Below are 19,023 nucleotides of genomic sequence, written 5' to 3'. Positions count from 1 at the left end.
TAGAGTTACTTCATTAGTTTGTAATTTTTACACATGATAATACTGTCTGGGCAAATATTTAGTCTCATTAGTACCAGTTTAACAACCAACAGAAATTAGCAACTGAAAGGTGACCAGTTAACCTTTGCAAAGGGCTCCCCAACTGCACACGAACAAATGTTGGCACATTTGAGTAACTTTTAATCCATTTGCACTAGAAACAAACTTTCTTTGTTGAAATCTGCAGATTATGCAGCAGATGATGGATTATGTGGCAAATTCAGCTGATCGATAATGATGCGAAAAAAGCTGCGGAATTGCATAGCTCCAGTGGCCCTGGTTATAACATTTTGGCCTTGGTGGGTAATGGAAACATTTTATCTAGAGCAAATATACAGGTTTACTTACACCTTAAACTATTTAGCTGGGTTGCTCAGCTAAGAAAAGATAATTTATAACTTGGTTAACCAATGGGTGGCAACATGGTGTGGTAAGCAAATCTGACACTTCAGATGTTCTGTGGGAAGCTCAATCCCGAAAAAGAACACAGAGATCTAGGTTTGGTCTTGTTTGAACATTAGTTCTGTCAATTTACAAGCATACTTATTTATGAAGCCAACTGTTCCGTCATCAGGATGTTTAAATGTATTTATGAAGAAGGCAGTCATTCTATGTACCACCTGCCCATCACCACTTTATCAACCATTTCACTATGACAAAATTCCATATAATAACAAAAGCCAGATTACTGGCTAGGGTCGGAATTACATGAACGTGTGTCACAGGCATCCCTTCACATTCTGAAAATGATTTTCATTGTGTAAAGTATTAATCCCTTATTGCACCTCATTTCCGGAATTCTTCTATCACCCTAATATACTTTATTGTGAAGTAAGCACCAGTGTATGAAATCAGAAACACTTCAGAATATGACAAAACCATTCTGCAATCATCATACAGCCTGTTATCCTAGATACAGTTTTTACAGAAAATTGAAGGAAATAATAGTAGCTACTGACCTGTTTGCCCATTAGACCCTTTCCAATAATTCTTCAGCCCGGCACCCAACTCTGTGATGACGTTTGCTTAGCACCCGTGAAGCTTCCCACATTCAGCGAAACCACGTTCTGGGCTGAGATGAGGGAATCAAAGTTAAAATCCAGCCCATCGGCGTCCATCAGTTCATTGCGGATGATGGATTCCATGTCACATTCTAAGCTCCCACTGAAAATATCCAGGTCTAGGTCAGTTGGAAACTTTTCGTGGCCCAGATTTGGAAGGTTCACACTTGTGGAGTACAAAGAGCCAGAGACAGAGTCGGAAAGTGTTTGCATAGACAGATTGACCGGCGTCTGTTGCTGGTGCTTCGGAGAATCTAGGCTGCTGGAATCATGCAGGCCAATGCTGCCTAAAGAGTTTGACAGGGCACGGCTGCCACCAAGTGAGGAATTCTGTGAGGAATGCTGGTGTTGTAGCAAGTTTTGAATGATCAAGTTTTCTTGGCTGGACTGAGCAGCAAATGACATCATTGGGTCATTCCGTAGCATGATATTCCTCCGTGCATTTTGAGCAGACATGGCCGTGCTGGCCTGGGACATAAGCGGGTCAGACTGTGTCATCAGGACATCGCTGTGGCTAAGAGAGTCAGTTGCTAGCATATCCTGCAAGTTTGGATTGCCATAAAGATTCATGGAAGAAAAGGTAGCTTGCTTGTTCTCTTGGATGGTTTGCATGGGAGACTGACGCAAAGATGTCAGGGCAGATGCTCCAAACATAGTAGTGTTGAAGCTAGCAGCTGTGGAACTGAGGCCAGCAGCTTTGGAACCATAAGTAAAGCTAGAGCTTCGCTGAACGAGGCCACTTGGAGGTGATTGCTGGGAAGAGGTGAGAGTGATATTGTCCAAGAGATCGCCCATGAGGTTCTCTGTCAGACCATCATTCAAGTTCATTGTCTCTGCCATGTCAGTCAACCTAGGCAGCTCAACAGTGCTAGGTTTGGAGGGGGACATGCTTCCTGGACTACCATATAACATAGGGGACAGTGGCGAGTGATCATCCTGCACCTCGTCTAGCTCAGTTGTGGCCAATATAGGGGACAAACGTCCGCTTATAGTACTGGCATTAGAGTTTGTACGCGAGCGAAAATCTGTCCATGCTTCTAACTCATCGCTGCTGCGGGAGGTGGGGCTGCCTGGCCACTTGGAGAGCTGGGAAGGGCTATCCTCAGAAGCCTCCTGGGACACTTGGCTGGCTGCCTTCTTCTTTGCAGCTCTTCCACGGCTCTTTGTGTACTTGTTGCTATTGTCCATTGAAACGGCACGTCTCCGTGGCGCTTTTCCACCTTTTCCACCTTCAGGATTGATCGTCCACCATGAGCTTTTCCCGGTGCTGTCATTCAGCACCCTGATGAATCTGCTGTGAAGTGACAAGTTGTGCCTGATTGAGTTCTGTGGGAAGACAAAAGAATAAACTTAAAACTGGGCATCACACATGAGACAGCAAGAACAAACATAAAATACACATAGTTAAAACACTTGCAAATCCATGGAACCCCACTACTAAATAGTCTATTGCTTGACCAGTTTGAAAAATCAATGCAGTACGCTTGGGTCGCAGCACATTTTAAATAAAGAGCCACTTGTATTTAGCGAACTTAAATTGATCATTATGCTAACCACCTCAGAATGACAGAATAATGCTCATTCAGCAGAGAGTTGAACCTGCAGGTTTCCAGAATCCTGATACAAGTTCCTTCAAACCTCAGAGTAACAAAAGAGTCTGTAGAGCAATTTCCTTTTCGGCTATCAGATAACCCTGGATCACAACCTCAAAATGGTGCAAAGAAAGTGGAAGGCTGGTTGGGGGATGCCCCCAAACAGATGTGCCCTTTGGGTGGTCCTTAATCATTATAGTTTAAAAATGAAAGAGATGAAGGCTCGTCTTTCCACCCCTCAGGGACCTTATGGTCAATGTAGGAAAGTACCATCTTGCCTGGCATGTTACCCCCATTTTTCACTGTATATATGTTGTTTTAGTTGTATGTGTCACTGGGACCCTGGTAACCCAGGGCCCCAGTGCTCATAAGTGTGCCTGAATGTGTTACCTGTGTAGTGACTAACTGTCTCACTGAGGCTCTGCTAATCAGAACCTCAGTGGTTATGCTCTCTCATTTCTTTCCAAATTGTCACTGACAGGCTAGTGACCATTTTTACCAATTTACATTGGCTTACTGGAACACCCTTATAATTCCCTAGTATATGGTACTGAGGTACCCAGGGTATTGGGGTTCCAGGAGATCCCTATGGGCTGCAGCATTTCTTTTGCCACCCATAGGGAGCTCTGACAATTCTTACACAGGCCTGCCACTGCAGCCTGAGTGAAATAACGTCCACGTTATTTCACAGCCATTTTACACTGCACTTAAGTAACTTATAAGTCACCTATATGTCTAACCTTTACCTGGTAAAGGTTAGGTGCAAAGTTACTTAGTGTGAGGGCACCCTGGCACTAGCCAAGGTGCCCCCACATTGTTCAGAGCCAATTCACTGAACTTTGTGAGTGCGGGGACACCATTACACGCGTGCACTACATATAGGTCACTACCTATATGTGGCTTCACCATGGTAACTCCGAATATGGCCATGTAACATGTCTATGATCATGGAATTGCCCCCTCTATGCCATCCTGGCATTGTTGGTACAATTCCATGATCCCAGTGGTCTGTAGCACAGACCCTGGTACTGCCAGACTGCCCTTCCTGGGGTTTCTCTGCAGCTGCTGCTGCTGCCAACCCCTCAGACAGGCAGCTGCCCTCCTGGGGTCCAGCCAGGCCTGGCCCAGGATGGCAGAACAAAGAACTTCCTCTGAGAGAGGGTGTGACACCCTCTCCCTTTGGAAAATGGTGTGAAGGCAGGGGAGGAGTAGCCTCCCCCAGCCTCTGGAAATGCTTTGTTGGGCACAGATGTGCCCAATTCTGCATAAGCCAGTCTACACCGGTTCAGGGACCCCTTAGCCCCTGCTCTGGCGCGAAACTGGACAAAGGAAAGGGGAGTGACCACTCCCCTGACCTGCACCTCCCCTGGGAGGTGTCCAGAGCTCCTCCAGTGTGCTCCAGACCTCTGCCATCTTGGAAACAGAGGTGCTGCTGGCACACTGGACTGCTCTGAGTGGCCAGTGCCACCAGGTGACGTCAGAGACTCCTTGTGATAGGCTCCTTCAGGTGTTAGTAGCCTTTCCTCTCTCCTAGGTAGCCAAACCCTCTTTTCTGGCTATTTAGGGTCTCTGTCTCTGGGGAAACTTTAGATAACGAATGCATGAGCTCAGCCGAGTTCCTCTGCATCTCCCTCTTCACCTTCTGATAAGGAATCGACCGCTGACCGCGCTGGAAGCCTGCAAACCTGCAACATAGTAGCGAAGACGACTACTGCAACTCTGTAACGCTGATCCTGCCGCCTTCTCGACTGTTTTCCTGCTTGTGCATGCTGTGGGGGTAGTCTGCCTCCTCTCTGCACCAGAAGCTCCGAAGAAATCTCCCGTGGGTCAACGGAATCTTCCCCCTGCAACCGCAGGCACCAAAAAGCTGCATTACCGGTCCCTTGGGTCTCCTCTCAGCACGACGAGCGAGGTCCCTCGAATCCAGCGACTCTGTCCAAGTGACCCCCACAGTCCAGTGACTCTTCAGTCCAAGTTTGGTGGAGGTAAGTCCTTGCCTCACCTCGCTGGGCTGCATTGCTGGGAACCGCGACTTTGCAAGCTACTCCGGCCCCTGTGCACTTCCGGTGGAAATCCTTCGTGCACAGCCAAGCCTGGGTCCACGGCACTCTAACCTGCATTGCACGACTTTCTAAGTTGGTCTCCGGCGACGTGGGACTCCTTTGTGCAACTTCGGCGAGCACCGTTTCACGCATCCGCATAGTGCCTGTTTCTGGCACTTCTCCGGGTGCTACCTGCTTCAGTGAGGGCTCTTTGTCTTGCTCGACGTCCCCTCTCTCTGCAGGTCCAATTTGCGACCTCCTGGTCCCTCCTGGGCCCCAGCAGCATCCAAAAACGCCAAACGCACGATTTGCGTGTAGCAAGGCTTGTTGGCGTCCATCCGGCGGGAAAACACTTCTGCACGACTCTCCAAGGCGTGGGGGATCCATCCTCCAAAGGGGAAGTCTCTAGCCCTTGTCGTTCCTGCGGTATTCACAGTTCTTCAGCCTAGTAAGAGCTTCTTTGCACCAACAGCTGGCATTTCTTGGGCATCTGCCCATCTCCGACTTGCTTGTGACTTTTGGACTTGGTCCCCTTGTTCCACAGGTACCCTCAGTCAGGAATCCATCGTTGTTGCATTGCTGATTTGTGTTTTCCTTGCATTTCCCCTCTAACACGACTCTTTTGTCCTTAGGGGAACTTTAGTGCACTTTGCACTCACTTTTCAGGGTCTTGGGGAGGGTTATTTTTCTAACTCTCACTATTTTCTAATAGTCCCAGCGACCCTCTACAAGGTCACATAGGTTTGGGGTCCATTCGTGGTTCACATTCCACTTTTGGAGTATATGGTTTGTGTTGCCCCTATCCCTATGTTTCCCCATTGCATCCTATTGTAACTATACATTGTTTGCACTGTTTTCTAAGACTATACTGCATATTTTTGCTATTGTGTATATATATCTTGTGTATATTTCCTATCCTCTCACTGAGGGTACACTCTAAGATACTTTGGCATATTGTCATAAAAATAAAGTACCTTTATTTTTAGTATAATTGTGTATTGTGTTTTCTTATGATATTGTGCATATGACACTAGGTGTACTGTAGTAGCTTCACACGTCTCCTAGTTCAGCCTAAGCTGCTCTGCTAAGCTACCATTATCTATCAGCCTAAGCTGCTAGACACCCTATACACTAATAAGGGATAACTGGGCCTGGTGCAAGGTGCAAGTACCCCTTGGTACTCACTACAAGCCAGTCCAGCCTCCTACAGTCAATGTTAATTTAATCTCCATGCACCTGGCCGAAAGCCGCAAGTACACATCAGCCCATGTTTTCTGGCCACTCGGCTGCCAACAGCTGCCTCCAGCAGTGCCACATCTGGCTGGAAAGTTGGAGGAGTAGGATGAGGAGAAGAAGAACAAGTGTAACCCATTGTTCCCCAATAGCAAGTAATCTGTTGTCGTAGCGTGACCACCCGGCTCCAGGGGAGTCAGCGCAGATATACTGTGTACTGGAAGTCTGACCCAGATGGGTCTACAAGAAATGAGAAATTACTAGGGAAACAGTAATTGTGACTCCGATTCCATTTTGTATTCCTCGTTTCATTCCAGACATTTCACTTGGACATAATTCTATAGGTAGAAAGCACAGGACCTGCAACCTGGTTACCTACTCCGTGGGAATCACAACGGCGCCTGTCAGAGTTCTAGGCACACTTTTTTATGTCCCCGTTTGCGTTCACTCCTCTCACTGTGGTAGCGATCCGTCTCTGGTGCTACGTGCACAGTCGGCGTACACTACAGGCCTGTATGTTTACATGTAGAATGACGTGATCTGGCGCAACGCAATTTCAAGGGCACCCAATCAGCTACGCTGGTCTAGAAACCACCTTCTTCTATCTTACAATAAAACATTCACAAAATGGCCATCTCCCACACATAAAAGTTAATTTGCAAAATCCCATGTGACAGAAGGGGATAATTAAACAACACCACAGGCTCTGTGGAAAGTGAGGTAAACACACACACACCGTGTACATATACTCAGTCATTCCTGACATCACTCTCATATCATGGACTCTCACACACTAGGAAGGAGTCTGATCTCCCTTCACACCATCTCTCAGACAGTGGCGCCTTACATGGCAGTGTCTTTCGTGAACCTTAAACTGCGGCGTGGATTACAGCACCACAAATATGATGCAACGTTTCCAGGTCGACGGACGACAACTGACTCTGGTGTGGCTAGAGGAGCGAACTTCGGGCACAAACACAAAGGTTGAAGTGGAAACATTGAGAAAGACAGGCCAAACCCAATGCCCCGTTTTCCTGTATTACCTTATTACAATTTGAAAATAACTTCCTGACTTTTGACACCGCCTTCCCCTTCTCGACAAATGAATGCGTCCTTTACAATGGGCTGTAGAAAAAATAATTCGCAACAAAGGGTCGATTTATAATAAAATACATACAAAGATTAACAAAACTCACTCAAAATGCCTTGGGAATAGAAATCCTCTAGCGTGGAAAATGTTTCCTGCTTGCACACACAGAGGCAAAAATTGTGCAGTTCGGAGCCGAGGGTCACTCAAGGGTCAAAGTACTTCCAAAACGAAAGGACTTCTCATGCCGAGCAAAGACTTATCTTTGCTTGAGCTTCCAAAATCAGGTCTTTCCCCACCCAAAAAAAGTGGCAACGTTTTACAACGCAAATATAGCACCCCAAAGTTAAATTAACGTTTTCACCTAAACTACGTCCCAGAAACAAACTGATGGACTCCGAGCAAGTCCAGGTCTGCAACACATTCGAGGACACAAACCAGGACTGCTGCTCAACAGTAATTTTACGAAGCATATGGCAGGGTTTTGATGTGGGTCGTTACCATTGTGGTTTTACAGTTTTGACTTTTATATAAATGCTGATTGAAAGCTAGTGATTGTTAAAAGCACTGGCTAATTCTATAAAACATTTCTGGGGGAGTAAGCACCTCAAGCTGTATGATACGGAAGTCTTGACGTCAGCACTACACATGCCCTTCACAAAAGCCTGCTCCGCCCCTTCACGTGGACGCGTCTTCATCTCGAGGATTTAGGAGTGGCGCGGGGGAGGACGAGGGATTCTGGCAGGAAGTGGATGACGCAATCAAATGTTGACAGACCTAGGTGCAGTGGGTCCTAAACGGCGTTACATAAATCTTAGCAGTATTAAGGACTAAATAATTAAACCCCGATGTCGGGAATGTCCGCTTCGTTTGGACTTAATTTCCCAGTTTAATAAAATTTAAATAGCAATCCAGAGGTACCCCTTTCACAAACGGCAACAACTGATTAGCCGTGTTATACTCTTAAAAGTTCTTCTGTAGCTGGCAGAAGAGAGAGACTGTAACTGGACAGAGCTTCCAGATTTAAACAGTTTTTATGTCTGGCCTGCAACAGCGCATGAGCTACTTGTATTGTTTACAGCAAAGGGCTTGCAGCCCGCCCCCTGCTTGCCATTTGTTGGCTTCTTTGTCACTCTTATTTGCTAGTCATTGGTTCCCAACCTTTTGACTTGTGTGGACCCTCACGTTTTCATTACTGGAACCCGGTGACTCCCAAGGAATGATTATTGGAGTCCGGGGACCTACCCCCCAACTGAGTCATTACGTAAAGATGGGAACCTAATCTGTTAAGATTATTTATTTAATTTTCTAAGCAGTCGCAGACCCCCAGGGGTCCCTGGACCACAGGCAGGGAACCACTGTGCTACGTTGTAACTGTGCATCACGTGCCGGCCCGAGTATGGACCAAGTGCAGACTGCTTCAGCTTAATTGTTGTCCTTCCGCTGACCAAGGTACTATTTTTATTTATTCTTCATGTTGCTTCTTCTTCTGAAAGACCCACCCCTCTAACCCTCCGCCCCTCCACAATCCCACCTCCTCCCCCCAGCAAGACCTAACAAACGCTATGGCAGTTTTTTGATTTAACTGTCCCACTGCCAATTCCCCCTGCCCCTCCCTCCTGTTGTTCATGTTGTTGCTTCCCTCCCACCCTCCTTCCGTTGCTCCTGTTGTCCGTCCCACTAGCCAGAGGGGGGTAAAAAACACTATGACATGGCCATCGCTGGAAGCGTCATAGCGCTTCCCCCTCCCCCCCCCCCCCAAAACAGGTTTTCTTTATAACTTTTAACGATGCAGCACAGCAGCAGCACTGCAAAATAACACCGCTAAAAGACAATGACAAAACCTATTGCTCTCACATGGGCGCAACCTCTTGCATTTGACAATGCTTTTTTTTTTTTTTTTAATTTCCCCAGTAGGGTCCACACTTGCCTCTGATATTCTTGGATGTAATACATTTCACAAAAGAGTTGCTCAAATTCTGCAAAAAGTGACAATTAACAGTGAAGCCCAAACACTCTACCTTGGGTGATGTCCAAGTCGGACTCAGGCCTCACATAAGTACTGAAGCAGTTGTGGTCGTTGTAATGGGCGATGCCTACCTTGCTGCAGATGCCAGGAATGTCAGTACCTGGTACTACTGGATCTTATAGTGGCGTTAGACATTGCCTTCCTCTAGACTACACTCTCTGGGATCATAGGCTTGGTTCTTTTTTTGAGTAGTGAATACAGAGGGTGTAACTTCTACAAGACAATCTCACCTAAAGATACCTTTGTGTACAACAGCAATAGTCACAGTGGTTCTGGATCAGCCCTCTGCATACCATTGGTTGGCTTTTACTGTCAGTCATTTGCTTGCTTCCATTCAATGGCTTGCCTTCCGCGTCTTTTGTTTGCCCCTCCCCTGGACCACAGCTCCTTTACCATACTTTTAGTTAGATGACTGGTGTCTGTCCACTGCTTACAATCACGCTACATCTTTTGTTTCTTTTGCTTTCAGCCCTTCTTAGGAGTGCATGTGTTTTCTTGCTCTCTGCTACTCTCACCCATTTGCTACTTGCACCTTAACTTCCCCACCCCTGCGCTACTTTATCACTCCCCAGTTCAGCCACTGTTTTTCCCCCACCTAATCCTTCTCAGCTTTTTTTGTTTGTATTAGCACCCACTGTTGCTCACAACCCTCTCAGCTCACTGTCGCTTGTCAGGCTTTTCTTACTTCCCCACCCACCACTCTATTGCTCCTCTTTCTCGTTTATTTTTTAACTACATTTTTTTGTTTTTTTTAAAAGGGACTGCTTGCTGTAATTTGCTATGAAACCACTCCTTTCTGTACAAGTTATTTCAACATTATTTTCTTAGTTAACTGCTTCAATATTGTAAACCATCATCTTGAAAGACTAAAATAATAGGCCAAAATGTCCCCATCATCATGACGTACGTGCATAAATAGTGAAGTGTGCATGCATTGTGACATGTGTGCTCATGTCATCACACAGACCAAAAGCCAAAATTCCTACATGCACATGTATACATCATGATGCAGTGGCCATTGTAATGCACATGTTCACATACATAATCAAGCAGGTTCTGGATTTTGGCCTTTTTGTCCATGCTATTCAGTATCAGCAACAAGCATTTTAAGGGGCGAGCGCAAAGAGCTTCGTCCATTTTCTAATCTCTCTTTAGGGGGATTTTAACCACGCCCATGCTACGTCAGTCACTTTCATTGGGTCGTGGGCTTGCCTTTTAAAATCTGCATGTTTTCATTTGTGAAAGGCATGCATAGGTCATGACTTTTCTGGTGTTCAGCCCTCCTCGAGAGCACCGGTAAACTACTGAAAACATACGAGGCTCCATGTTTTCCATATGGTTTCTGGACTACTTGTTCTCTTTATTTTGCTGCGCAATCGCACCTTGTTTTACACAGCGCGATTGTGCTAGGTTTTTTTTCTTCGATTTAATGCACCAAGAAAAGTCCGGTTAGGAATTTACAACGCTAATAGCTCTAACTCGACGTAATGCTAGACCAGTTGCATTGCAAATGCTTGGGGTTTTTTGCCACTGCTGTTCAGTATTAGCATTAACCACTGGCAAAGCCAAAAGGCAGGTGAATGTGTTTCAAATGTGAGGCCTAGTAGACTTGGCAAAGGTTTTTCTCCAATGGCTTCCAACTTTATGTGCTAATCTACCTCTTGCCCTTTGTAGTAACGATAAACCCTTTGGGTGATTTGTGCGCTCAGTATAACTTTTTTAACATACAGCAACAAACAGTGTAGGCCCAAGTGAGAAAATACCTTTTCCAGACTCCACTATCTGAGTCAGAGACAACAAGTCGCTCCCTGTATTTCGTCAGGGCAGTAAGATTTTACCCCTCCACAAAGAGGTCTAAAGGCAAGTTAAACATCTGTTAGTTAACCTCCAACTCTTCTATTGCTACTGTCAGAATGTTGGAGAAAACAGTAACTGCCCTGAAACACAAACAAGCATGCAGGACATTAACAGGAGCTGATCAAAGGTTCTCCAGCCAATGGAATGGCTGCACTATGGGCACAGTTTTGTGGTGTTATGATTTCAGATATTTGAGGGGCAGCGGAGTGTTATTATAAGTGGGGGGTACACTGGGGCTTATGCGAAATTTAGATTGCGCCGGCATAATTAGTGTAATTTCAGGTTCTGATGGTTTACGCGAAACTACCAAATTTACGCCATTACAGTACGTTGTGTAATTGTTTGCCGTTTGATGTAAAAATGAACTCTGAAAGCGCTATTCGTAGTAAACGATTTACAAGCGCAAAAGCTTGCAGCTGTCGGTTGTTCGCAGTGTTTTTTCTTTTTTCTTTTTTTTAGTACAAAATGCATTCTCATAACAAAAACTTATGCGAGGACGTATTTCGCACTCAAATATATTGTGCTAAACGACGTATTTGCAGTTTGCTTAATTAAACAAAAACAATTTAGGACAATGTTGCATACCCCTAGAATACAAGGCACAAATCACCCGGAGGGGCACGTGCCAAGGAGGAAACACACAAGCTGGGGTGTAGCATTATCCAAGAATGGAACTCTGTGCAATAGCTGGCAGACATTACACACTCTTGTGTGCACAAAGTCCTATCAGACGTAGTGGAAACCGTGGTCTCTGAATAAGGTGACAGTGTTGTGCCCTCGGTGCAGTCTGTATAAGAAAATTTGCACATTAGCATCAAATACCACACAGCATATGAATTGCCGAAAATGTGGGGTTAACTCACACTCTGGCGAGTTTCAAGCTATTTAGTTACATTTTAAAAACACTGTAAATCCAGTTGACTCACGGATGTTCCTTCTCGCGAAGGTATATACTACGGTGGGACAAAATTATTGCTGAAATGGCAGATTCTCCAGCCTCTCACATAGAAGAAAGTATACCCTCCTCGCCCCTCCCCCTCTCGGCCCACTCCACTCTCTCCAGACTCTTTCAGGCTTCGTTTACGTTGCAGGGTCCGACCACTAACGCAGACACCAGCTGCAGCAGAAGCGTCCACTGGAGCACAGAGCCTCCGCTGTCTGGAAGCAACATGTGGTTTCAATTTATCATTCCGGGCAAGAATTCTACACACTTTCGAAAACATGTAGTAGTACGGTTTAACCCTTCGAGCTACCTCTCAAGAGAATGGGAGTGATGAAGTCCAGTCGGCCTGCAACTCGCTCGTTCTGACTTCGGAGGGAGCGTGGTCTTACTTGTGCATGCATCTGCACCCCGAGGTTTAGTAACATAATTGCAAAGCACGCTAAAGCATTTTCTGGACTCCGTTTCTGCCATCCTCTCCCAGCCCCAAAAACAAAATAAACACTTGAAGACAATCTAAAAACAGTTACATCGTTTGTTACAAAATGTCTGTACAATGCTCAAAGGAAGAGTAAGGTAACTGTGCGAGTCTCAGAAAACGTTCTCGCACGGCAGACTGACAGAGAGGGTCACCAATCAAACCAGCCCACTGATTGATGTCACGGGGGGATTTACCTATCACAGAGAGAGGGTTAAGAAGGAGCTAGTCTACAGTCCAACCCAAGAATTTGTGACGGCGATGTCAGCTTCCTTCTGCCCTGCCAGCCCCTGCTCTAGCTGCCCCAGCCCAGCGGGCACAGAATCATTTTTAATTGAGATTGTGATAGGGCTGGAATGGAGTTTCACATCCTAAGATTTCTGCCTCTGGAGAACCGAGGAAACCCACCACCCGCCCGGAGCCGCTTAGATCTGGTTCTTGGTTATAAAACTTAGCCGGCGTACCCGCTCTGCAAATTTAAAAAAAGCTTGTCTGAGAGGTACACCGAGGCGGAGGGCGGGAAGACAACGCCCTGTCTCCCTCCAGGGGGTATGGCTGTGGATGAACCATGGCATGAATACCGGCAAAGATTTTCTCGGGGCCAAAATTTTGGTCTGTGATATATTCGAGGGCCGCATTGAAATGCCATCTGAGTGGTGTCGTGTTTGGGGTGTGTGGTTCAGGGGTATGTTGGAGGTAAGGTGAATGTTTAGGGAAAGTGAAGCGCATATATCTAGTGGCTGAACTGCACAATGTGAAACCATAAAACCTGAAATTAATTCAGCTTCCCTACTTAGCAAAACTGTGTGATCCTAGTCAATTGTTTTATGGTATTTTCTCTCCATTATCACATATAAGAGGACTACAAATAGGGGACTTCAGGCTGCACAGTATATGAAACTTTCTCCAGAGTTTAATTTAGTAATTTAAATAAAAAAGTTGTTCATGTATAACAACTGACTTCCCTCTTCTTAGTTCACTTTTGGAATTGTTGCCAGATTCGGGGGGCAAAATAAATGTTTTTTAATTCATGTTTAATGAGTTGGAACTTAAAAAAATAAAACACACAAATACACTGATACAATCTGATTTACTAAGGTGAAGTAGTTCTGCATGTTAATGAAATCTAGTTTTTGAATTGTGAAGGGTCATTACCATATTTTTACACTTTTCCTGCAAGATGTCTAAACTTGAAAGTGTTCCTAAAGTTAAGTGGTGCTGGAAAACCTAGCTATTTTCTTTAACGTTAATTAATCTGTAAATAACTGCTATCCTGTTTATGTGACTTTTTAGGGTCGAGCCTGCTTTGCATGCGCTTGCGCATGCGTATAGCAGGGAGACTCTTTTGGATTTAGAAAAGGGCACCGAGCACTGTCAACTTCACGTCAGTGCTTTTTATTGGTTCGTGGGCTTCCCTAATTAAATCGGCTTGCTTTCATTAGTCGAGGCACGCATATGGCATGCCTTGTCCGGTGGCAAGCCCTCCTCGAGCGCAGCGACCAAGTACAGAAAACATGCGAGGCTCGCTGTTTTCCATCGGGCTTGTGGACTTTTTTTTAAAACTAATTTACGAGCCCGATCTCGCTTGGCAGAAGTCGAGCGCTTTACCTACTTGATTTCACTTTTTCGGGTTACGTGCATAAATGCACTTTTGCCCGATAGGTGAAAAGTCGGGTTAGGAGTTTACAACGCGATCGGCTCTAACACGAGCAAACGCGAGACCCGATGCATTGTAAATGCTTGTTTTTTATGTTAGTGTTGAGTCGAGTAAAAAGCAGCCCATTGCTGCTGTTACGTCAGGAGACCTGCAGACGGCCCCCAGGATGTACTTTATCAATGAACCATGGGCTGAATGGGCTGCAGAATTGAGGGGTGGAGTTTTCACTACAGATGTGTTTGTAGGAGGAGGGTGGGTCTTCTGGCCTGCCATCCAAACTGTTGAGGACTATGTGTACGTTTGTGTTGTCTCTGCACAGTGTTGGGCGTAAGACTTTTGACATTCTGCCCAACAAGATTAAACTTTGGGAGTGCTGTCCTAAATTTGGCTTCCCCTAAACTCTATAGTGCATGAAGTAACTGCAGTTTACTTGTGTGTGGCTCAAGCAGATGTGCTTTTAACAGGGTGATGATAACATCGGTGTATATTATTTTCACCTGTACTTGGAACTAGGTAGTTAATAGGATTGTCTGTTCTTTCCCAAGTGTGGAGAATAATTGTGTTCTCTGGCTGTAGCTTTGTAGAGTGACACAGAATGACATTTTATCTAACTGATCCCATTTCGCCATGGCCTGCTATTTTCTGGACCATATGACTTCAGCCAGTTTTGGACTTTTTTTTATTAAATACCGTTCAGCTGCGGCACACGCTTCAAGGGTTCGCTGGTCATTTCAATGAGAGCACAATGGTGCACGTGTAATATATTTGTTTTCTTTTCCAGAATCTTGCACTGCAAAAGATGACGTGAAAGTAGTCATTCTTTGTAGTTCTACTCCGTATGACTTCTCTCTTTAGTTTACAATTTCCTACCCTTTGATTGGGAACGTTGGCCTCTATCTCTGTACCATCTCCATCTGCACTCCTGCCCATGTTTCCAACTCTCTGTGCCACTGAAAACCAGAAGATGGTGGTCATTATTATACGTATCTGTGGTTCTCTGCCGGTGGCAGCCAAACACAACAATCCGCCACTGACCAAATTTCTCCGTTACCACAAACACATTTAAGTCTACTTTAAGTTTACAGTTTTCTTTTGTCAAGCATCTTATGCTGATGTTGAGTCTGTAAACTCTAGCATCTTTGGAGTATTACAGGAATTATGTACCAGAAGATAGACTCAACTATACAGCCTATCAACACACAATCTGGCCAGTGTCTGGCTTTATATGGATTTACCTCATAGTAATGCATTAAAATCTCAAACAAAATGTTTTTTTTACTTAAAAATTTTAATCAGCTGTCCTGATAAGATAACCACACTCTGCACTATTAAGAGTTGATTAACTGCCATCTCTGCAGGAGTCTTCCGACATAGAATCCAAATAAGGGAGCCCACTTACACTCTTGCTCAGTCGGACAACTCTTGTCCGCATACTCAATATAGCATGCCTCAGCTACGGCAATGCTATTTACACCGGGCTCTGGTCCAAAACTATTAGCCAACTGCAAAGGGCCCAGAATCAAAGCACCAGCAATGACTTGATATTGCATTGCGCTAAAGACATTGCTCTATGCAGATAGCTTTACACTTGGGTACCTTTCGAAGAAAGATGCTAGTATTCAAGGCAGTGGTTAAATTATGATAGATAAGCTCACCACCATCTTCCACACTTACAGGTTAAAGAGATGCACAAGGATGCCCTCCCTAAACCAATTAGCCTGTCAATCTGCTATATGCAAAGATTTCTCTAGAGATCTCGTCATACACCAGGCCCCAACCAAAAATGCAGCTGCCTTTGATCTCGAACTCAAAGAAAAGCAGCCATTGATGTCCCAGAGGGCTTAAGACCTAACTCTTCACCGACATTTGGGGAAGGAAGAATACTCTAAAGTAGATACAATAAAAAATCTGACCAAAAGAGTACTTAGCAAGTAGATGATTGTTGGTCTCCAGATACATAACTCTACATGTTACCTGAAGGAAGCCATAACATGCCTATGTCAAGCAAAACCTACAGTTCCAATACAAAATCACGGCATTCACACAGAGTATTATTTATTTATTTATTTATTGTTTATTCCATTTACTGAGCATTGCTCCTAGGTGGATGGCGCACACACATCACTTATCTCATATGCAGAAGAGGAACAAAGGAGCTGGACACGAGTTCGGTGCAACCAAGAAACAGTGACAAGTCCATGTAGGCATCAACAATCAGCTCACTTCGTCGACTTGGAAACAGGTGCACCCAAGAAGGCACTTGCATAAATTAAATTAAATGTGAGGTTGGAAAGGTACTGGCTAGTACTCAGAAATCTGCAAACTCCTTTCTAGTAAGGATGTGAGTTTGCTTTTATAAAATGTTCTAATTTGTTTCTTTGTAATGAAACAAAGCGCACAGTAAAATCAATCCAAAATAGCTGTTTTTGTGCCACTGCATTCCGTGGAGGGAGCAACTAGTAAACAGAAATGACCATATTTTTGTCTAGGTTTCTGCTAACCTCTGTGCTGTATGTCAGACAGAATGGAGACCCGATTCAAATGCTCTTTTCAGGGCATAAAATGCACCTCTTTTAATATTAAAAGGTTTGCAGAATGTTCAGATTTTATTAAACACTGTAAGGGCTGAAGTCAGACTGTTTCATCAATGTGTGCTGCTCACAACACACTGTTTAAGTTCTAAAAATATCCATGCCTTATCGACCATCAACCGAGTAGTTATCTGTCTAGATGGTGAATAATGAGATGGAAGGCAAACAGCCAAAAGTGTTAACCTTGCAGAAAGAGTAACTTTACTCAGTGGAATGCAGCAGGCAAAGAACTCAATGCAGCTGTGAATCTACAGCAGTCATTTTCAAGGATGGTGATTAGAGGTGCACAATAGTGTACAATTTAGGTAAGAGCTAGAGTGATACGAGAACATCTGACAGCTTCTTAATTTGGCAAAACAAGATCAGGACTGACTTTCTGCCCTGATGATGCAACAGCACTGCTGTCCAACGCCACGCAGAGAGCTCTGGCTCAATCCCCTGAGAAATTCAACCAGTCTAAACAAATTCTGGTAGGCAAAGAGAGAAGGCGGAAGGAGCAAAATCTATTGAGCTCCATTCTACTCCGATTAGAATTAGCGGGCATGCTGCTCATTTGGAAGTGGGGATAGCAAAACACGAAACAGCGAATAGCTATGCTAGACACCATGTAGTTTACAGATTATCTACCAATATTCCAGATAAATTGGAAGACGATTCCCATGTAAAGCCTCTGGATACCAAACATCCACGTCCACCAGTTGGCCAGTTCTGGAGAAGCAAAGCCAAAAGGAGCTGTCTGCATGACATCTGGAGCCAGACAGTGGTCTCAACTAAAATATGGCATTCCTGTGTCAATACCCAGACTGACCCTACAATCAGTCAATGGAAGAAAGAGAACCTGAGCTTCTGAACTTTTTTGGGATGCACACTTACTCCCACTGTAAAAACATCTGAAATAGTCTTTGTTGCCACAATACAGCTACACCAGTCATCTGAGTGTCTGCCTCCTTTGACAGCAGTAATAAAGAAAACATGTTTGAAAAATTTGAGTCATTTTTTCTCGCACCCAAGATCCTAATGGTCTTCTCAGCTCTTTCACCTATGTATGCATCATGGTTTCCTAATTCCCAGAAGTCATGATAGGGACTCAACAGCCTTACTTTCACAGAGTCTCTCAACAAGGTACCTACATGCTGTTGCCTTCAAAAGTCATACCTCACTGCACACTGTGGGTCACTTCTGCCTGTTGCTGGTTCAATTCTAATATAGGGAGAGTAATGTTGAGTTTTGAATTACCAATAATTTGTCCCACCAGTCTAATGCCCCCCCCCCCACTCTATGCAATGTATATTTTATCCAAATTTACATGGTTTATAATATTACGTTATTTAAACTGTTTAAAAAAAAAAGTTCCTTAGTATTTCGATGGCGACTAAATTAAGAACCATGTTTATGCATGAATATCGTTGAACTCCATCCAGACACTACCTCTTACTTCTCTCCGAGTCTGTATTTGCTCTTGTGTGTTCATAGCACATGACTCCATTAAACATATTAAGGGCCTGATTTAGATTTTGATGACATGTTACTCCATCACAATGGTGAAGGATAGCCCGTCCGCTGAAATATACATCCCATTAAACCCTATGGGATTGAGATTTCGGCGGACGGGCTATCCATCACTGTTGTGACTGAGTAACCTATCCGCCATAATCTAAATCAGGCCCCAAGTCACATGTACACCACTGTTTATCAGTTATGACTGATATGTCAATCTGTGTCCAAACTAAGGCATTGTGGCATTTACAGGCCATGGAGGAGCAAGACTAACATGTAACTGGTGCATCACATAGTATCATATTTATTTATTTTAGTAATTTCCATAAATATTCCTATATTTTGACTGAAATATTAATAACTGTTTTTATATTGTGCGTATTACTGTAATTTTTCACTACATAGCACTGCATTAAACAAGTATTACTATGACTGAACTGAACGATACTCATTTTTTTATGTCTTGGAAGGATGACTGGCAGGGTTCGAGACTGGCCTGCAGGTTGCTCTCTCTGACTTTCCCGCTGTGACATATAACACACAGGTGTAAGAAAGACGCTCTCAAAGGTGACAGTTCGAGTGGATTCTTTATTAAACAAATATCCCATCCACACCAGCAGATCCAACAAGTTTCACCACCTCCAACGGCTTCCTTCTCCTCCACTCCAGTATCCCTGAGGAATGTAGAATCCTCTTCCATGCTAACCCTCCAATGATGCAATACATTCCATCATTCCAGCTACCACGACAGACATGGTTAATAATAGGGTCGAAGTGAGTTTGGGGAGAAATTCAATGACCTCCTTTAAATTAAATGACGAAACCACAAAGAGGGTGACTACTCACTGCAGCTTTTGAGCCATGAAAGATAACCACATGTGAACGAAAACGGAGAATACAAAAAGTCTTTCACATCCACT

The 19,023-nt window shown here is 44.4% G+C and overlaps 1 protein-coding gene across 1 annotated transcript in view; it reads right to left on the bottom strand.

Annotated features, from left to right (window-relative positions):
• FOXO3 (forkhead box O3) overlaps window positions 1-19,023 on the bottom strand; it is a 240,883-nt gene that overhangs the window by 74,222 nt on the left and 147,638 nt on the right. Inside the window, exon 2 of the mRNA XM_069235453.1 lies at window positions 999-2,426. Coding sequence (XP_069091554.1) covers window positions 1,032-2,426 — 1,395 coding nt within the window. The 3' untranslated portion in view covers window positions 999-1,031. The remainder of the gene's footprint in view (window positions 1-998; window positions 2,427-19,023) is intronic.

This window comes from Pleurodeles waltl, chromosome 5 (genome assembly GCF_031143425.1).
Source record: "Pleurodeles waltl isolate 20211129_DDA chromosome 5, aPleWal1.hap1.20221129, whole genome shotgun sequence".
Lineage (NCBI taxonomy): Eukaryota > Metazoa > Chordata > Amphibia > Caudata > Salamandridae > Pleurodeles > Pleurodeles waltl.
Note: the sequence above shows the minus strand (reverse complement) of the source record. Positions and strands in the feature narration are given on the sequence as shown.